We start from the raw sequence: 21,746 nt of genomic DNA, 5'->3' as shown, positions 1-21,746 counted from the left end.
TGCAAAAATTCTTTGAGTGTTTACTAATTCTTTTTAATTCCTACTAATTGCAGTCCATTTTTTTTTTTTTGAAAGGTGTGAGGAGGGAGTTGTGTTTGTTTTTTGCTTGCACGACCCTCTTCGTAAGATCTTACTCTGTCTTTTAAAAGATACCCATGGGGATGCCTGGGTGTCTCAGTCAATTAAGCATTTGACTCTTGGTCTCGGCTCAGGTCTTGATTCAGGGTTGTGAGTTCAAGCCCCACGTTGGGCTCCACACTGGGCATGGAGCCTCTCATGGACTAACCTGAGAACATTTATGAATCTGATGAATTCAGACTTCTTATATATTTTATCCACACAGAAACACAGAAGACCCTCTCAGTTAAGCAATTGGATACATTCTTGAATTTATCCTCCAGCAGATTGGTGGCTTGATATATTATTCCATTAGCAGCGTGTCAGCCTTCAGTAAACTAAATATGGCGTGGCAAGCCTTGTGGCTAGCTGGTTCTGTGCCACAGGACCACAGGAAGTCTTTGTGGGGGTCTGCTTTGGGATTAGGCTTTCCTTATTGAAGTTGGATTCCAGTTAGTTATTTTAGAGAATGTTATTTTTAAATTTCAAAGCCATCTCTTCTTGTAAGTCCACCTACCTATATGAGGGCATTCCTCCTGACCAGCTCTTTTGAAGTTTTCCTCAAGATGTCTGTCACCTTTTAGGGCCCCTGCTTACCAAGTCCTTCACACAGAACAACTGCTTGGTCACATGAAATGCCATTCCTCAGGTTGAGGAAATAAAGGTTTCTGACTCCTCATTTGTGAGGGTAGAATTTCACTTTTTTTAGTGTTCACAGACTGTAAACAGGAGAAATTGAAAAATCCATTATTAATATTCCAACTTCTGAGAGAGCTAGTAGAAGAGTGGAAAAGTAAACATCTGTTAGTTAACCAAAATTATTAACTGAAGGAAATCTGGAAATTTATTTGCCATTTCAATCTTACAAAAATTTGACTACGTGTATATTCACATGTATTTTTTAATACATCTAATAGATACCTCCTCCCCCTCCTAAAAAGAAAAAAAAAAAGTTGAATGAATGAAATGGAATTTTATGGTTGGTTTTATTTTGAATACATATTGTAAATGTATGACTTTGCATTTCATGATGGATTAATTACAATTGCTTATAAGATGAGCAAAAGTCAATTAGTGGGGTTTTGAAAGGTCAGCAGCTGATTTTTCTCTGCTAAATCAAGGATATGAATAACATGGTTGAAATTCTCAAGTGATTCCAACTATTTAGCCATTAGCTTCAACCATAATGGCCGGAAGTCCACAGAGAAGATCTGTATAAGTCCTAGAGAATCATTAGGTCTAGACCACTAGAATCAAAAATTTGTGATTTTTTTTTTCTCTATCTTTTTACCTAATTATGAGTAGGACTTTTATTTTCTTCCTCTCAGCCCTGCTCCCTGTTGAATTATGGAACAGGTAAATACCTTGAGTTGTGGCTGGCAAAGTGAATCTCGACTTGAGAAGCCAGGGGTCCTCCATCATAGGGGAGGGGGCCAGTGAACTCTAAGTTTGTTTGGATAGCATGCTTCTGGAATATGAAGAGTTTTGAAGGAAAACAAGAGGAACTTGCTCTTGATGGGAAATGACCTGAGCAGTTGTTTTAAGGAAGCTTTCTCTGATTGCAGAGGCAAGAGTGTGGAGCCTGGAAGGCCAGGCCCTGATCTGAGGTGGAATGGTACGTTGGGCTTGGTGTAATTACATGCCAGGGAAAACAGAAAAGGAACTAGAGACATTTTGTTAGGACAAGTAGTGAGTCTGGGGGCGCCTGAGTGGCTCAGTCAGTTAGGTGGCTGCCTTCGGCTCAGGTCATGATCCCAGGGTCCTGGGATCGAGTCCCTCGTCGGCCTCCTGCTCGGCGGGGAGTCTGCTTCTCCCTCTCCCTCTGCTCCTCTCCCGACTTGTGCTCTCTCTCTCTGTCAAATAAATAAAATCTTTAAAAAACAAAAGAAAACCAAGTAGTGAGTCTAGAAAACCAACTGAGTACATGGAATAAAGGAGAAAGCCTAATCAAAGTCCTTCCAGAGGTTTGGAGCCTAGGGACAAGGGTGTTGGAGTCTACCTAGATATTAGGAGAAAAGATTAGGTTTTCAGGGAAATAATTTTAGGTATGTCAAATTCAATAAGACCAGAAATACAAAGGACCAATTAGAAAGATTTGGTAGTTATCAACATAGACTTGCTTCTTTAAAATTGTAAATGAGCTTCCCAGAGTAAGAGTAAATGAAGCTCCTGCTTACATTATGAACACCACAGAATTCACACTGCTGTGCAGGTGAATGTCTTGCCAAGCAAGTTTTTCTGTTTGTTTGGCTTTAAAAGGAAGGAACCCAGGGCATTGGGGCATCTCGGGGAGTGGGATAGGTGGCCTTTGAGGAGAGGGGCAGTGGCTTTGATGACTCAGCCCCTAGCCATGACTGTACTGTGTGATGGTGGTGGTTTCTAAGTTATAGCATTTTGGGTGTTAAATCTGAAAAACAGATAAATATTATGCAAGTTAAAGCCTCTGGGGTGACTGCCTGCCTGGTAATTACAGTTCCTGGTGGAACAGGCCACGTCAAGCTCTGGGCATCCATAGGGCTTTAACCTGAAGGTAACAGCATGCTTTACCAAAATTCCCACTTAAACGTTCACAGGAAATAGAGGAAGAAGAAATAACTTATGGTCAGTGGTTTATAAACAGCCAAGAATAAACCATGATCTGTGATTCATCCCCTCCTGTGTTTTTTCCTTTAAGCCATGTACCATCTTTTTGTGAGTCACCTGGAGTAGGGTGGCTTTACTTTAAGAATTGGTGCTTTTTTTTTTTTCAGTGTGACTCATTTTAATTAACATGTATTCTCTGAGGTATACAGGGAGCTGAAATTTCTACTCTTAAGAAGGTGGCATATTTTTTTTTGAATATTTGAGTCTAGTCCTTTGATGCCATATGAAGCCTATTTTATAGTCCTTTTTAGTAATGTGTAAATTCTTCCTTGTAAGGAACTGCAGTATTATACTTCTCTTTTTTGCAGATGAAGAAATTGAGATGCAGAGAGGAAGAGACCTGCCCAAGGTCAAAGAGCAAGTCAGTGGAAGGCCTGAGATTAGACTTGCGGTCTTCTAGGTTTCCCATCTGTTGTTTACCACTTTTGCTGGAAACAGTTCAGTCTAATGGAATTTGCTCTGCCCGATGTCTACAGTGTGTTAGGTGATATCTCACTGCCTCCTACACTCTAAAGCAGCCCGATAATGCCCCTTGAAAATGGATCCACTTTCTCCTACCTTTAGTTTGCAATACCTCCACCTGGAGGAAGTGAGGGTGACAGCAGAGTGCAGGAAGGCACGCGGAAGGGCTCGGGGAGTGGCTCCACTACACACTCCGGGCAGCTTAGTTGAGAGTCCTGAGCATTTTCAGAGAACCCGCAGGCAAATAGCCCTCTTCCCGTTTGTCCTGGGGGTAGAGTAGGGAGCATTTCCTGGCTGTGCAGTTCTACACACATGGATGCCAGTCTGTCCTAAGCCAGAGGCCATGGGGTAGGTAATGAGGCCTCAGCATGCAGGTTTTGAAAAAACTCCACAGGTAATTCTGATAGACAAACAGCGAGGATCTAGACTTACTAGGAACCATTGCTCTGGACTGAAGGGGGTAAATGGTGCTGCTTTTGATGAGAGATCAGTATGATTTGAGTGTTTTTAAAAATTAAATATGAATATAAATTATTAGTTGAAGTGCCTAAACTGAGGAATGAGTGTTGTAATATTGTTAATATTAATATTGTAAGATCAGGCTGAAGAATCAGGCTTAATGGACTGCATTTTTGTAAGTGCTGATTTAGTCCAAAGCAAAAAGTAAGAGCTGTTTGCTCATCATAAACCGTACTTCTCAGGGATCTTTGGATTTCCTTTAAAAACTAAGGCAGCCAGTAATGGAACCAGCTGACTATAATCTCGAGATTGGGTTATTCTGTGTGTCTGGTTCTCTCCCTTTCAAAAAGTGGAAGATTAATATTTTTTAAAAGACTTGAACTGAGAGATGTTGGTATTTTATTACTATTATTAATAATTCTAGGGGAAATTATACCATTTTATGATGGATTTTTCCAAAGGCGAGTATCTTTATTTCACTTCCGGTTTACAGTTTAGGTTTCTTCTTTTTTTGTTGTTTATTTATTTGAGAGAGAGAGTGTGGGAGCACGAGCAGGGGAAGGGGCACAGGGAGAGGGAAAAGCAGACTCCCCGCTGAGCAGTGAGCCCAACATGGGGCTCCAATCCCAGGACGCTGAGATCATGACGTGAGCCGAAGGCAGATGCTTAACTGAATGAGCCACCCAGGTGCGCAGTTTAAGTTTCTTCTGTCAACATTTATCTTGAAAGAAGATTTTTATCTGCCACTTTTTTTTTAAAGCATTTTTTTTTTTTAAGATTTTATTTATTTGACAGAAAGATAGCAGATAGAGCAGGAACACAAGCAGGGGGAGTGGGAGAGGGAGAAGCAGGCTTCCCGCTGAGCAGGGAGCCCGATGTGGGGCTCGATCCCAGGATCCTCGGATCATGACCCGAGCTGAAGGTGGACGCTTAACGACTGAGCCACCCAGGCGCCCCTTATCTGCAACTTTTGAGAGATGTTTCCTTGGAGAGGACCCTCTCAGTAGTAAACACTCTGTTAGCCACTCTCAGGGCTGTAAGTTAACTGCTTTACAGATGGCCATAGCAGGGGTACCTGGCTGGCTCAGTTAGTTAAGCGTCTGCCTTCTGCTCGGGTCATGATCTCAGGGTCCTGGGATCAAGCCCCACGTTGGGCTCCCTGCTCGGCGGGGCGTCTGCCTCTCCCTCCCCCACCCCCTGCTCCTTCTGTCTCTCTTTCAAATAAATAAAATCTAAAAATAAAAAATAAAATGGCCATAGCCACGACATCCTGGTCTTCAAATGCTACCTTCTTTGCCCAGAACTGGGCTGTGTACTTTTCCTTTACTGCTCTTCTGTTTTACAGGTGTGACTCCGCACATCCATAACATGGATCAGAAGAGAGACATAGGAAGGTAGAACAAATTATTAAGGTTCTTTTACTTGTTGGGAACAAATACCTAGACAGAGCCACTTATTGGCAGCTTAAAAACTTACAAGTAGTGAGGAAAGGGTATAAAAATCCCTCCTCGGAACACAGAAGACACCTACTTATAAAACACCTTGTCTGCCATATTTCTCAGGTCCTAAAGCACTTCTTCACATTACTTAAAGAAACTAAAACCTATACTTTGGCGGGTGTGTGTGTGTGTGTGTGTGTTTTAAAGGTTTTTGTTGTTGCTTGATAGGAATATTCCTCTGCTAATGTTTTTGAGTAGCACCTGGAATGCTGAAACGACAGGAGAACTCCCAGGTCACTACGTGTGGGTATCTGTGAACAGCCATGGGCTACTTCTCTGTGGTTTAGCTGCTTGAAAGCAACACATGGCCTCTGTGAAGTATCAGACAGTTCAGCCACAGAAATCCCTTAACATTCTCTGCTTAGAGATCATCCTGTTGGCCTTAAACTTGGGAGAAAGGAAGACTTTCCGGGGTGAGGGGGAGGGGGCCATCTCTGAGGATATGCAATTTCAGTGCCAAGATGTAAGTAGCTTGTGCCTTCATGAAAATTTAGACAGTGCTCATTTCATCTGTTGACAGAGGCAGCATGGTGGATAAGCCCAGGATTGAAACCCAGCTCCTTGGACGAGTTACCTAACCTCTCTGTGCCTCAGTTTCCCCCATATGCCAAATGGAGATGGTAATGGTACCTAGCTCGTTGGCTGTAGTGAAACTGAGTGTACATGTAAAGTGCTTACAGGGGCCTGGCTTGTAGCGAGGGCTTTGTAAGCACACAGCTGTCACTTCTGCCATTCCTGTTGCTGTAATTATTAGTGTTAATTAACTCTTGTTAACTCTTTCCTGCTCCCAGATCATGTTGAGTTTGTAAAACTTCCACACCCTTGTTTTTTTTCTTCTGAATTTATTTACCTTGATTTTTTTAGACTTATGTTTTATGTAAATATTTCAAACATGCGAAACTAGAAAGGACATATTCATAGGAAAATGCTATTTTTAAAGGTAAAAAAAAAGCAAAAGTGTCCCTTGATGTGTGAAAAGTAGAAATCGCAAGCATATTACCTTGACATATATGGATCATCTTATGTACATGTACTGTACATAGTAATTACCATTTTGTAGACTTTATCCCCCAACATTAGAGTATAAGTATTTTTTTAACTATTCTTTAGCCTTTGAGTAGTTTTAAGTGGTTTTGGACCATGAATAATTACTGGTTTGTTGAATATGTTGCTTCCTTCCTGGGATCGAGCCCCGCATCAGGCTCTCTGCTCGGCGGGAAGCCTGCTTCTCCCTCTCCCACTCCCCCTGCTTGTGTTCCCTCTCTCACTGTCTGTCAAATAAATGAATAAAATCTTTAAAAAAAAAAAAAAAATTGTAAGTAAAACGGCAGTGAAAATCTTACAACGTGATTGGGGTTATCTTGGAAGATTATTTTTGTTTTGCTTTTTTGATTAGGAATCTCTGCATTTATTTCCTGGTACATGGGAATCTTACTATAACATAGTTCTTTGGGAAGTTAGCCTTACAAAGGTGAAATGGCTCCTGTCCATGTAATGCCACCAAGTCTCCGTTACTTGGGGCTCAAGGTAGACCTGCTTTGCGTCAAGACCTGGTGCGTGGGAACAGGACGGAGCCGGCTGTCGTGTGATTCTCCGTGACATTACTGGCTAGACCTGAGCTGTCTAATATGAGATCTAGCCATGTGTCCTTATTTCAATGTAAATTAGAATTAAATAAAACAAAAAATTTCAGTTCTTCAGTCACACCAGCCCTCGTGTGTCTGTCCATAGCCACATGTGGCCAGCAGCTGCCATACTGGACAGTGCAGATATAGAACATTTTCATCATGCAGAAAGTTCTGTTAAACAGTGCAGCTCTGGCTTACTCTCCTGCTGCTCACCCCGACCATTAAGGAAGCCTTACACTGACAGGGAAGAGCTGACGGTTCCTCGTGGGGTTTTCCAAAGCAGAGGGTGACAAACATAGTTTGCCTGGTTTTGTATATAAAGTTTGATTGGAACACAGCCACACCCATTTGTTTACCCATTCTCTGTGAGTGCTTCTGTGCTAGGTGGCGGAGCTAAGGGTTGCATTGTTAGGCCAGGGTCCACACGTGGCCCACAAGGTTTAAAGTATTTATTCTGGTCCTTTATGAAAAAGTTTGTCAACCCCTTTTACCTAGACCAGGATTTCTCAACCTCAGCACTGTTGAATTTTGGCCCGGATAATTGTTGCAAAGGGCTGTCCTGTGCATGGTAGGATGTTTAGCAGCACCCCTGCCTCTATCCACCTGTCCCCCTCCCCCATCCAGGTGTGACAACCAAAAATTTCTCCAGACATCACAAGATGTCTGCTGGGGAACAAAATCACCCCTGGCTGAGAACCACTAATCTAAAGTGATGTGTCTTGACCAAACATTCATTTATAATACTGCCTAAGAGTGCTCACTCTTAACAGGGAAAAAATACATTAAAAGAGCAAAATAAATGAAAGAGTAGTTCTTATGCTGCTATACTTTAGCAGTCCCTCCAGAAACAGAAATTTTTCTATAAAACATGATAGAGTAACTGAAGTAAGGAGCCTGGAGGCACTAAGATTCCACAGTTGACTGCTGAGGAGCAAATAGAATGGAAGTTACCGCATCTCTGAAGTGATGGGAACACGTAGTTTATTTTACAGGTTTGCAGGGCCTGTTTCCTTTATAAAACACTACGTAACTGCAGAGTTCTTGTTGACTTTGCTGTGTGTGTGAATGTTATCTCTATACCCAGCACCTTGTGCTGCATCTGGCAAGAAGGGAGTTGATAAATGTGTATGAAAATGATTGTTAATAAATTCAGTAAATCTTAGGATTATCTGTGATTTTAAGTGGCCCGTGTAGGTTCCTACCTTCATTAGCCAGAAGAATTAAAAAACTGATTATATTTACCTCCATTAAAGGTGATGAGAATTGAATTAAGCATCAAGGCGTATAAAATTGTGTTCTTCTTGAGATCTGGCGCTTGAATACTTTTCGGAGTGGGCATTTTCAAAGCTGTAGAAAAAGGCAATACTAAGAGATAACTACTCGTAAGAATGTAGAGTGCTGTAAAGTTTGGGGGCATGCATTTTAATTCAACAATGTATGTACTATGTCTGAATTCTTGGTTTAGAACATGGAGTGAATTAGAATTGGGACAATTGCCTTTGAAAGCCAGTATCAGGTATACCTTTATCTGACTCTTCAAAGTAAAATTAAGTTTTAAATTTTATTTTATTTTTTAAGTTTTAAATTTTAAAATTGGTATTGAAAAGAATATGTAATAGAGATCACATTTAACGGAGCACTTTTATGGAAAACTTCATGTGGTTGATCATTTCGGAAGATAAGCAGTTTTGACTACTGAATTCAAGTGAATTTTAGGTGAATTTGTTTTTTTCCATGCATGACGTATTTCTGTTTGTTTTTTCAGATCTTACCAATATATTTGAGTCCTTCCTGCCCCAGTTGTTGGCCTATCCCAACCCCATAGATCCTCTCAATGGTGATGCTGCGGCCATGTACCTCCACCGACCAGAAGAATACAAGCAGAAAATTAAAGGTAAGAGGGCAAATAGTTTAACCTAGAGACAGAATATGTGTATTGGGCTTTGATCATTAAAAGCCGTTCTTAGTTAATAATTTTTCTCAGGCCTTAAAACAGACCGCTGTCTGTGGGCTGGAGCAGAACTCACTAGCCCCTGTAGTTCCAAGGGGTCATTGACACCTTGGGAAGGCTGAAGGTCCCAGCAAGGAAGACGAGAAGGAGTGAGAAAGAGCAAAAGGAAAGATGAGAAAGTGGGGGGCACCTGTTGAGTGGTGGTGGATGTGACCCTCCCGGAAATCCCTGTGGACCCCTGTCCGAAAGAACCTTAGCCTTCATTTGCTTCCTCTTGTCTTGTAAAACTAGAAAACTGGGGCTGGAGCGTGAGGTATTAAATGAAAGGCCTAATCTCCCATTGTTTACAGAGAGTACCATCCTGGCCCGTCAGGAAAGCTGTCAACTTTGGAAGTTGGGAAATGCCAAATTTATCCTTAAACTTTTTCTGTCATATCATTTTACCTGTTGAATTAAGAATACCCAACTGGCTCTTTTCTTGGCCCCATAGTGGTTTACTTTGGAAAGTTTACATCTGGGCACATTTCTTGTCTGCTGCAGATATCTGGCCCCAGGGCCCAGTTTTCTAGTAAAACTTGAAATGTGCTGTGCTAGGTAGAAATGTGCTTGTGGTAGGAGAGCTAGTTTTCTCATCCTTTACCATTTAGAAACCTCCTTTCTCACTCTGAAACCACTGACCTGCTAATGGGACATGAAGTTCATTAACATGAACTTGTGGTTTCAAAAGAACATCTATAACTTCACACCGGTTTACTGGTGTTCCTTTTTACCTCTCTGTGTGCTTGAGAACCTTCGTAGTGAAAAGTCTAGATAAAATTCCACCAGAAAGGAAAGGAATTCAAAGTCATGAAAGTAGGCCTACTCTCCTTACCAAATGGCAGGCATCCATATTTACCTAATTGTTAGCATGACTTACCCGTCTGTGTAGCAGTTCAGGTTGTCAACTTCTGCCTCAACTTCTGAGGTCCATCTGCTAGAGGTGGCAGTAGAAATAATTTACGAGAGCCTGGAATATATAGGTCTTCACTCTTAACTGTGCAAGTATGAGACAGGTGCATCTGAGGTTTTCCTTTGGTTTTCTCATTCTTCTCTGATCTCTGTAGGGTACTGTTTGGTACTTTTGTTGAGATAAAATAGAAATAAATCTACTCCAATTAATTTACTTAGGTCTCAGGTGTTTTTGCAAATTAATAATCTAATTTATGTAGCAGAATATCTGTATAGCCAAACATGTATTTCAAGGGGGAAAAAGAACAGTCCGTTTCAACCAGATAAAATTCTATTATGAGACTGTATTAAAATTGTGACACAGGAATCACTTAACAGTGTCTGCAGCCCACAGATAATCTCCGTGCGGAGCATATTTCTGTAGTTCTTAACATTCATTATGCCTCAGCAATTTAGCACTATTCCTGTTTTAGTACATATCTGCTATAGTACCAGTTACAAAAGGAATCCAATCTACATTTTTATTTTAGAATGGCAAGCTCTAGCTTAGGGAATTGAGCTTTCTGAAATGTCAATGTTGGCTATCATTTTGTCTTCCTGAGTAATGTGAAAATCAGGGCTGTAAGAACTATCCTGATGGTTTAGATGCGCTCCCCTGGCCCCCGGCCTGGGGGCTTGTTCTCCCAATTCTCCCCTGCCTCCCAGCACTGGGTTCTCCTCTGCACCCAGCCTGCCAGAGGCTTCCCCCTTTCAGAAGCCTCTGTCTGCTCCTGAGGACCTCTTTGTCCTGCTCTTGATTTCCTGTCATTTTCAAACTTCTCACTTCCTTGCCCTAAACCCCTGCTAGTTTGTTTTCCCCCTTCTACTGATAATCTGTGACCCCATTTCTTCCTAATCGCGTGCACCCTGCTCAAGACCCATTTTCCTGACTTCTTTGTGGCTCTCGTATTTTGCCCCTTCCTTTCCTGAAAACCTTTCTCATTCCATTCCCAAACGTGGTCATTCTCTCAAGAGTCTCAGTCATTCAGCCCTCCCTCACCCTCCCTCACCACTTGGGGAGCTGATTCGCCCCTCACTGCTTTAGATAATTCCCTGCAGGTAGGTGATGTCCAAAAACGTGTCTAGATGTGGGAACTCCCTCCCAAGCTGCTACCAGACATTTCTGTAGCTAGCCTCACAGGTCAGCGTATGTAACCTTTCTTACCATGGATTTTCATCAGCTTTCCCATTTTTTTGATGTTTTTTATCATGTAGATAGGAGCTGCCCGTGGGATGGGCACCAGTGAGCTGTCTAAAGATATTGTTGGGGCGGCATCGTACCTGCCGTTCACGGCTTTCTCTCACTTTGTGTGAGCTCCATCTTTGCCTTTACTCCTAGATGGAGCAATATGTGACCATCACATTGGATGAATTTCAGATACCCAACTATATTCCCTTCCTTAGGGAAAGTTTCAGCCTAGAGATTAACTTAACCGTATACTCACCATCAAACTACAGCAAGACCTATACATTTTGCTTTATTTGCTTCAGATATAAATGTAGTTCTGACATACTGGCCACGTCCTTCTCACCTGTGCTTTTTTTTTTTTTTTTAAAGATTTTTTTATTTATTTGAGAGAGAGCACAAGCAGGGGGAGCAGCAGGCAGAGGGAGAGGGAGAAGCAGACTCCGCCTGAGCAGGGAGCCCGATGTGGGACTCGATCCCAGGACCCTGGGATCATGACCTGAGCCGAAGGCAGATGCTTAACCAACTGAGCCCCCCCAGGCACCCCCTGCCATGTGCTTTTGGCGAGGCTGTGCCTTTCGCATGGAATGGCGTGTCCTGTGCTGCGGCTGAGACTTCCTTCAAGGGTCAGCGCAGATGTGCCTGCCTTCCCGGCTCTCAGAGGCCAGAGGCCCTTCCTCCATGCTTCCCTCCGATGGCACTGGGCAGCTAACTGCTTTTATCTGCATCTGTCTCCTGCTCATGAATGACCTTGTTCTTCCTTTTTCTGTCTCCTGAAAGGTCTTGTCCTAGTAAGCTAAGCAGTTAAAACTATTTATTTCCTCGAATATACTAAAGAGGACTAATAGTATCACCTTACAGTGTCAGAGAGAAGTGTCGAAGTGCAGCAACTTCTTTCTACAAATGCAGCAAAGTAGCTGACCCATTAGAGGGTAAAAATAGCATTTCTGGGACTGTAATAAACATTTCTCTCCAAAAGGTAAATTCAGGTAAGTTCTTATCTAATCAGGAGCTTTTGGAATCTCATCTCCGCCTAAAACTTCATTATAATGAATTTGTAGGATTCTAAGTCAGAAGTCTGTAAACTTTTTCTGTAAAGGGCCAGATTCGGCCACATGTAGTCTCCGTCACATATTCTTTCTCTTTGTTCCTTTTTTTTTTTTCTTTTAAAACAACCCTTTGGGGGAGCGCCTGGGTGGCTCAGTCGTTAAGCATCTGCCTTCAGCTCAGGTCATGATCCCAGGGTCCTGGGATCGAGCCCCTCGCATTGGGCTCCCTGCTCGGTGGGAAGCCTGCTTCTCCCTCTCCCACTCCCCCTGCTTGTGTTCCCTCTCTCGCTGTCTCTATCTCTCTGTCAAATAAATAAAATCTTTTTTTTTTTTTTTTTTAAAGATTTTATTTATTTATTTGAGAGAGAGAGAGCATGAGAGGGGGGAGGGTCAGAGGGAGAAGCAGACTCCCTGCCGAGCAGGGAGCCCAATGCGGGACTCGATCCTGTGACTCCAGGATCATGACCTGAGCCGAAGGCAGTCGCTTAACCAACTGAGCCACCCAGGCGCCCCTCAAATAAATAAAATCTTAAAAAAAAAAAAAAAAAAGAAAAGAAAAGCTGGACCTAAGAATGCCCCAAAAGACTTCAAAAAAAAAAAAAAAAAAACACCTTTAGGGGTGCCTGGGTAGCTCAGTCAGTTGAGCATCTGCCTTCAGCTCGGGTTGTGATCCCGGGGTCCTGGGATCGAGTCCCTCATCGGGCTCCCTGCTCAGTGGGGAGTCTGCTGCTCCCTCTGCCCCTCTCCTCCATTCGTGCTCCTCTCAAATAAAATCTTTTAAAATAAATAAATAAATAAACAGCCCTTTAAGTATATCAAAAATATTCTTTGCTAGGCCCCTGTGTTATATTATTCCAATTTGGCAGGCTCATTTGGCCATTTTCCTTCTCTTACTCTTGTATTCAGTCCCTGTGACTCCATAGGAGGAAAAACAAAGCATAAGGACGTGAGGATGTGTTTCTCTCCGGCTGGCACTCTGAATAGGTTTCTGTCTTGTCTCTTGGCTATTTACTGAAAAACAGTATGCACTTAGAGTTTTAGGAACAAGTTTGTTTGTTCAGCAGTTCTTAAAATTTTCTTCCAGCCAGCAGATCCAGCCTAGGCTGTAGCTGCATAAATCTTCAGGTAAATAATAGATGGTAAAGTGACTCAGGCTCACTGTGTCTCCAGATAGCAGCTCATTCCTGAGCAGATTGAGAGACTGTTTGCACCAGCTGCTTCAAAAACCTGACAGGCAGGATCTGTTTAGACTAAAATCTATTCCTAAAATAATAGATCTGGGCTGACTGTAATTACATAAATGCAAGTCTAAAAATGATGGGGGATTTCCTTATAAATTACTATGGAATCATAACTAGTCCTGTTCTACCTGGGAGGGTGAATAGTTTTATTAACATAGAGATAAGAAGAAAGTACAGGGGGGCGCCTGGGTGGCTCAGTCGGTTAAGCATCTGCCTTCGGCTCAGGTCATGATCTCAGGGTCCTGGGATCGAGCCCCGCATCGGGCTCCCTGCTCCGCGGGGAGTCTGCTTCTCCCTCTCCCTCTGCCTGCCGCTCTGCCTACTTGTGCTCTCTATCTCTCTGTCAAATAAATAAATAAAATCTTTAAAAAAAGAAGAAGAAGAAGAAAGTACAGGGTTCACACTTACCCAGTCCTGTGAGTTTGGAGGAGCGCGGCCATACCACCAAGGCAAGAGTGAGGGTGGCTTGGCGGCTGAACTGGAGGCTGGTTCACGCCAGACACTGTCCTGGACGCCTGCTGGCTTCCCCGTGCCTCGAAGCCAAGGCCCAGGGTGGCCGGCTGCCTCGTACACATCCACCTGGGAGGTGATGGCCCAGGGGAGTTCTGGGCTAGAGGTGCAATATGTATCTGCTCCCCTGCAAATCAGATGTTCTGCTTTGCCTCTTACTAAGGGGGCAAAATGCATGAACTCCAGAGACGTCTTCCATGGGGTTTTCCCCTTAGCTTCTGGGACCATCCCCGTCAGGTAAGGAAGGCTCGAGCTTGCCTGGGCCTTTGCCAGCTTTGGGGGTCACTGAAGCCCATGCCTGCCTGCTCACAGCCTCTGGTTTTTTTTACCCCTGCCCCCTGTGCAGAGTACATCCAGAAATACGCAACGGAGGAGGCGCTGAAAGAGCAGGAGGAGGGCACCGGCGACAGCTCGTCGGAGAGTTCTATGTCTGACTTTTCGGAAGACGAGGCCCAGGATATGGAGTTGTAGTAGAAAAAGCACCTGCTTTTCAGAAAGACTATTATTTCCTAACCATGAGAAGCAGACTATAATATTCATATTTAAACAAAGCAATTTTTTTTATTACTAAACAAGGTTTTTATGAATAATAGCATTGATATATATATATTATATATCACCCTTTAGATCTTGATTTCTTGGTCATTTCTCAACCTGAGGTGCATAGCATATTCCCACATTCCATTTTGGTAGCAATATGCGGTCGGAATGCATGCATTCATAAGTCCATTTGGCCAAGTCAGCCTGTGTGCTACTGAACTGTCAAAAGAAATAGGCGCTCTGATAGATAGACATGAGTAAAAATAACAGGAAAAAAGTTGCTTCTTTTATTGATGGTTCCAAAGAAACAAACCAAACCAACCAGCTCTTGGATGTGATGCTAGAATAGTGCTTTTTCAAAATGGACGGGAGGAGCTGGGGGAGGACCAGGCCTGCTGTGGGAGCGTGTAGAGCCAGCCACGTCAGAGCCCAAGCCGCTCCTCCCTGTGAATCCCAGGTGGCCCCGTGTCTGGAGTAACAGGATCAAGCAGGGAGCTAATTGGAGTATTGAAACATAAAACAATTTTTGACTCTGGATTTTAAGTACTTTTATATGTAGATTCCTGCCTGTCTCACTACCAGGCCCTGCAGCCACAAGTGTTCTGCTTTGGAGAACCATTTGGAAGTGTTTTCTGAACCTGATTCTTTTTCTTGGGCTAGAGCTTGTAATCCATACCTTTTTGAGGGGAAGGACAGGACAGGAGGAGTAAAGTGACTGGAAGGTGTTCATCTCATCCAGCACGTGCAGAATCACATCCCCATCCTATTGGCCACTTTGAGACTGCTACCCTGGACTAAGAGCTTTAAATTTGAGGGTGGTTGTGGGTGTTTTTGTTCGGGTTGGAGCTTTTCCCCCCGCCCCCTCCTTTCCTTTCCAGTTTTGTTGTTGTTGTTGTTCTGTTTTTTTTTTTTTTAAATGGTGTGTGTGTGTGTGAATTGTGCTTAGGTTGCAAATTTAATCTTCACCTCCCAAGAGATGGCCTCCTTGGACAGCCGCTCAGTGGACCATTAGACTCGGCAAGAAGACCCGACTGGTGGCCCGGGTACTCTCATTCATGTTTTTGGTTTTGTTTTCCCTTCTCCTGCTCTTGGCAGGCAGCAGCCTGGTCATCATCTGCTTGTGGGAGTGGGAAATGGGTATTTTAGACCCAACACACATTCTAAATTTAAAATGAGTAATAATTGGAACAAATAAAGGTCCTTGTACCCAAAGGGACTGTACGCGGGAAAAACAAACCACTTTTTTCAGAGCGTGACTGAATAGGAGGAAAGAGTTCAGAAATACGATGCAGTAGAACAGGTGTTGAAGGAAAAATATATTCTCTCCTGTATGTGTTAAAGAGGAAATCAGACAGTTTAAAATGCCTGCTAATCAAATGTTTACTCAGCTCACCATATGTCCAGGTTGCCGGCAGAGTTTCTTTTCAGATATGAGTGTGTTACCTACTGAATTTGGAGAACCTTAGACAGCAAGTCTGTATCCCTTTTTTGCCACAACCAATAGGACAATAGCAGAATTAGCCAATTCTGAAACCTTCTAAAAGACAATTCTTGAACGTCCCACTGGGATAATTGAATTTTTCTTTCTGGTGTGTGTTTTTAGTTTAGAAGTGCTATCTATTCTACAAGATTGGAGTCAATGAGGTTGGAAGATATCCTATCTTTTTTTATTCAAAAAGCACAATCAATCTTTTCTTTGAAAATCTATATAAAGTACAACTTGCTTTTAGCATGATTATTTTCCTAAATAAGAGACAAAGAATTTACTTATTTTATGTTAATTACGGGCATGAAGCAAAAAGGTTTTCTTTAAAAAAAAAAAATTTAAAGTGCAGTTAGTAGGGCTGTGGTTAGTTAACCGTACTGAGTTATCTATCTAGCATTTGTGGCTTGTTGGAGGGGTAGTGTTAACTATTTAACATGGAATGGTGTGCTTTAACTTCTCTAGCGCGTTGTCTTCTCATTACTTTGGGGGAGGGAGGGTCTCTGCTGGCCTTGTCCGACCTGCTTACCTGCCCAAGTAGCAGTTGCTTGTGCTATAACCGTTTAAATTGTAGGTGCGACTTAGGGTAGGCTTTAAAGTGCTGGGTGGTGGTTTGAGTTCAAACAATAAAAAATTGTATTTTTTCAATATTGTATAAACAATAGTGTTCTAATTACCTTTCAAAAAAAAATAATGTCCAAATAATAATTGCTTTTAATCTTGACAAAACCAACAAAACAAGTAGAGCCAAGTTTTGGGGAATGTATGTGAACCATGGCTCTGCTCCCCGACTAAATACCTTTTTCTCGAAAAAGACATTGGCTCGCCGCGGAGTGAACGCCCTGGCACTGGGAGTCTGGTGGTGCGGAATTTCCAAATGAAGACGTGTCGGGCGAGGTCACGGGGGTTAAGAAGCGGATCTGAGTATGGCTGCAGCATGTGTGCGTGTGTGTCTGTCCATCCAAGTCTGTCTGATGAAGGTGTAATGAGGCTTCCCTGTTAGCACAGGAAGCTCCTGGAATTGCTACCCAGATCACTCTGTACCCTCTCATTCTGTGCAAATCTATCCTTTCTGGGCACTAACCTTGGTCCCATGCATGCTCTCGGCTGTGTGTGGGGCTTTTCCTCTCCTCTGAGAAATTGGTTTTTGATAAGTTGAACAGAATCCCTTTTTATGCTAACTTTTTGTCCCTTCCTGTACCTGGGAGAGGTAGGTAGGAGAAGGAGACCATGCTTCTAGGTACAGAGGGAGCTGGCAGAAAGCCTGGCTGTGAATCAGAGGACTCTGGCCCCCAGTGATCGATGATCCAGTACTAGAAGGCACCAAAAGCTTTTCCAGGTTTCCCATCATAACCCTCAGAAAAGCTTGCTTTTAAAGGTGGTGGTAGCAGGTCAGAGTTGCTTCTGGCAGTTTCCCTCCCTTTCTTAGTGTACCATCGTTTTTGAAGTTTTTGTGGTTGACCAGCGCAAGCCATCCTTTGCCCCTGTTCAAATGACCGAGCTCAAGCTCTCGCCAAAACCGAGAAGCGAGGCGGCCGCAGCCCGCAGCCTGGAGCCCGCTGCCCTCCGGCAGCCCCAGCACCGGGGCCTGGGGGGTTGCATTTCGTGGTAGCCAAGCGAGACGATGGCATTTTGCTCTTTTGTCTTCGATCTTGTCGCCCTCCTTGAGGTGACTGTGCAGTTTCAACCAGCATTTTATACTAGTAAGGTCGTTCTCAGAAGTTGCCATATGTCTCTCCAGGACCTAACGCCGTTCTTCCACTTCAGAAGCTGTTCTCGTTGCCAACTGGCTGATCTAAGCTCCTGAGGAGTGTCTCCCCTCGAAGGAATTTTTTTTCTCCTCAGAATGCTCCCTGAAGCCCTCGTTGGCCTTGGCCTGACACTTGCTTTTCATTAGGCCTCCTGTTATGGCTGAGAATCATGAAAGACAGATCCTCTGCTAGCCTTCATGGGTGAAGTTTCTAGACACCAAGTTTCTGGGAACTGGTGTTTGATTTTAAATGGCGCGTGGCCCTTCTACGTTCTAGGGACTCAATCAGAAAAAGTGAAAGCCATTAACAAGAGTTAGAGTTCCATTTCCTTTTACCAACTTCCTAACCGGGTTCATGGCCTTCTTGACTAAAATCACATCATTTCTGATTGAGCGCAAAGACCTGCGTTTTCTCTGGACTTCTGAATCCATGTTCATATTTTCTCTGGCCACTGAACACCTTGGCAGTTCCATCCGGGATTGGGGTGGAGGCCCCTGGGGGAAGGGGGAGCTCACCGTCGTTGGGCGGGCAGGGTCTCCACCCACCTGAGGAAGGGCCACGACTTCACTTCAGCAAATACTCGTCTTGGCTGTGGGCTTGGGAAGAAATGGCCATAATTTACTGATTGTATTTGGTACATATTGTGTGATACTTGAAGAGAAAAGGGACTTACCAGCCCTTAATTGAAATCTAAGCTTTTTATCGCTTATTTTTTCCTTGCCCTATCTCCTCCCTTCCACCACTTTCCTTGCATTGTGATGATCTAGTGGGCACTTCTGTCAACAGGACAAATGCCTCCTCTGACTATAACCTCTTAATAGTTGTGTATAATGAAAACTGTAAACTTTTTTAAATAAAATGTGTATATACCTTGGCAAATGGCTGGACCTTGATCAATAAGATGATAGCCTCAATGATTACTTAGCCCTTTCTTAAAAACAACTTCCTCCTTACTCATCTGACTCCTCAGCAGCAGACGTTGGCTTATTTTTGTTTCTGAGTGAGAAGCTCTTACAGAGGCAGGTGACTGGGTTAGTGTGGGAAGGGTGACACTCCCTTTAGACGGTCGTAACTAAGAGGCCCCACCTCCAGAGTCCTGTCTCTGCAGCTGGAATGGCTGGTGACTGCTGACTGTAAACAAGGCTGGCTGTGAGGCTTCTCCACAACCTTGAAGGCCTTGAAAGGCCGCCTCTTCTGTGAAGTCCTGTAGCTTGAAGGACCCCACCTGCCTTCATGTGGATCAGCAGGAATGGCTTACATGTTGCAGGTCAGCCCAAATCTTCTAGACCCTGTCAGCTAATGCCGAGCGAAGGATACCCGCTTGGCCTGGAGTTCACAGGCGGCGCAGCTTCCTACCGGGCCTCACTGCGCCAAATGCCAGCCTCAGCCGGGAGGGTCGGGGAACCGTGGGTTTTAAACAGCAGAAGGGTATCACTGGGTTGATGAGCTCAGCATTTCAGTTCCTTTCTAAAGCATGTGCCCGCGATGGCCACCAGATGGCGGTGTTGCCTCATCTGGAAAATCCCACTTGGGTTCGATTTTGTGAGAAGACCCTTAAGACAAAGGGAAGACTTGGTCACATGCTTTCATTCCCCCAAACACTCTTCCACTGTTTTCTTCTCCTTACTCACTTTTCCCAAACTTCTTTTATTCCTCACTGCATCCTAACGTATTCTCCGGTAAGGCCCAGCTTTGTTATCTATCGGGGAGAGGGAGAGTAAGGCCACCTAGGAGCGGTGCTCTGCTGGGAATGAGCACCTTCAGGTGTTCCTGGGGCAAGAGAGCCCTCGGCCACCCGGGCTCCCTCCAGTGCTCAGAAGCAGAACATTCATCAGGTTCTTTGCAAGTGGTGCTCACTGACCACTCAACCTGGAATAGTGGGTCAACCAGCACTGTCAGTTCCAGTCCCATCTCTTTGTTAGCTGTGTGGCCTCGGGTTCATTTTTTAAATGAGGTCCCTCAACTGGTAGGTTCTGACTGTGACACCCTGTGACTCAGAACTCCATCCAGTCTCCAAAACAATACCGTATCACGGGATATAGTATTCTGAGAGGATATTCCAGCAACCTGTGAAACTGCGGTTTCGAGATCAGACGTTTAGAGTTTTGGGACCCAAACAGCTTCGGGACTTCAGAGCATCCACTTTCCAGCTGAAAGGAGAACTGAGAGATGTATGGGTCATAGGAGTCTATCCTACCGATCTCACACGAAGGAGCTGCTTTTAAAACTCCATGAGTCTTCGGGGCACTCATTGGGGCTTGGGTCCCCCCCCCCAGTAATCTTACCCAGTGTCACTCTTGCCTCAGCCTCAGTCCAGCTGCTTCCCAGGTGGCAGGTGACTTTCCACTGCCTGCCTAAGGCAGGAGGTACCCCTTTCCTATGAAGGGACCCAGGGTTTCTGAGCTATATTGTCCTGGAAAGACTTGAGGACCCTGGAACTTTTGTCACCTTAAATTCTCTTGCCATCTCTGAAGCCTGCTCTCTATCTCAGGGGATGGGTTCCTGTGACACTAGACCCTGGTGTTTCCTGCTCCCCACCTGGAACCAGGGCAAAGAGGGTTTCAGGGCTCCCACAATCCCTGGCTCTGCAGAGGTCCTGGAGCCACCTGACAGATGGAGCAGCCTCGTTTATGAGGAGCCCACAGGCTTCTCAGAGACCCGGATCCTCAGATGAACCCAGGATGATCCACCTTGGGTCAACCCCGCTCCCCCCGTGCCTCATGCTGTAGGGTTTCTGCACCCAGAATTTCTTGGAACTGAAGAGTTACCCAGACAAGGGATTTAATATTAGGTTAAAAATACAGGGATATTTCCCTTCTGGCTCTGTGTGTGGGGTGTGAGTGTATGTGTGTATGTCTATAATGGTTTTTTTTTTTTCTTTAAAGGCTGGAGACTTCTGTGGAACTGGGTTCCTCAGAACCCTTTGGGCCTCAGACTTGGCTCCTAGGACCTGGTGTCAAGCAGTCAGGGGTGGCAGGGACAGACTTGGGCTCCCTAAGAGAAAAACGGCCCTCCTGGCTATCCCGTCACTGATGATTAACCAGGAGAGGGGCTGCTGCAGAGCAGTGGGGTTTGACCTTCAGGTCTCTCTCAGCTTCACTTCCTGTGACCCCTACCAGCTAAGAGCTCCCCTGAAAAAGCTTCAGCCTAGATTCTGTTCTCTTCGGTTGTATAAACAGTGACTCGGGTGCTTGCTGCAGTCCACTAATACGCACTTAAAATGTGTGGAACAAAGCTTTTAAAGATGCACCTCTAAATATTTCAAAAGAAATATGTACTGGTAACAAATCATTCCAAACACATGTGAGAGTCTTCCAGAGAGAATTCAGAGATAATGGTGACGTATAAGCAGTGGCTGAAGAGGGCTTTCCCTTATGATCCGCACACTGGCCCTGAGAGCCCCTGGGGAAGGAAACCTGGACTTGGCCCCATTTCACGTTAACTGCTTTGGGAGGCACCAGGAAACGAGCACAGAGCAAGTGGCCCAACCAATGGTGGCCAAGGCTTCAGACCGTAGGTGAGTGTTCTTTCCATGAGTTCACGCTGTGCCAAGCCTTGTGCCCATCTCCAACACTCGTGGGGACTGTGGGCACCAGTGTCTATGTGAGCCTCATCCTGCCATCTGGGGCCCCTAGGAGATGCCTCTGGGTTCACCCTGTGAGCCTGAGCCTGTGTCTTCTGTCAAGGGATCACTCCCATGGGCTTGGTCCCTGAGGGTCAGGTCTTTGCCCACACACATCCCCATGTTCACTGATAACCATGTCACCAACCTCTGGGGCCTGCAGGGGAGTCAGAATATAAAACTCAGATTTAGCCCAACCCACTCCCTAGAGCAAACAATGCCATCCACACATTTTACACAACTTTCTAGTAGCCATGTTCTTTTAAAACAAGGTAAAATTAATGTTTTTTTAACCTCAACATATCCAAAATATTTCAGTGTATAATTACTATTTAAAAATGAATAGCATTCTATTTTTGTACTAACTCTGAAGTCCAGTATGTATTTTACCCAGCACATCTCAATTTTGGACACTACATTTTCAGTGTTTAAATTGGCACCTCATCCTACCAAGACAAAGTTGTGTTAGGGAAAATTTTGCACTGCTTGTTTTTAAATTTAATTACAATTAAATAAGACGAAAAATTCGGTTCCTCGGCTGCCACCCTTCAAGTGCCCAATGGCCACAGGTGGCTCGTGGCTCCCTACTGGACAGCGCAGCCCTGGACGCCTCCAGGT

General features: G+C 44.3%; 1 protein-coding gene across 6 annotated transcripts in view; it reads left to right on the top strand.

Annotated features, from left to right (window-relative positions):
- The window catches only part of UBE2H (ubiquitin conjugating enzyme E2 H), a 105,784-nt gene extending 87,399 nt beyond the window's left edge, over positions 1-18,385 (top strand). For all 6 annotated transcript variants that reach the window (XM_036101280.2, XM_036101277.2, XM_036101278.2 and 3 more), the window contains 2 exons: positions 8,574-8,702; positions 14,079-18,385. In XM_036101280.2, the coding sequence (XP_035957173.1) occupies positions 8,574-8,702; positions 14,079-14,203 (254 nt within the window). In that variant the 3' untranslated portion in view covers positions 14,204-18,385. The remainder of the gene's footprint in view (positions 1-8,573; positions 8,703-14,078) is intronic.
- Positions 18,386-21,746: the final 3,361 nt, after the last annotated feature.

The sequence above is a fragment of the Halichoerus grypus genome, chromosome 12, assembly GCF_964656455.1.
Source record: "Halichoerus grypus chromosome 12, mHalGry1.hap1.1, whole genome shotgun sequence".
NCBI lineage: Eukaryota > Metazoa > Chordata > Mammalia > Carnivora > Phocidae > Halichoerus > Halichoerus grypus.
This window is presented reverse-complemented; position numbering and strand designations above follow the sequence as displayed.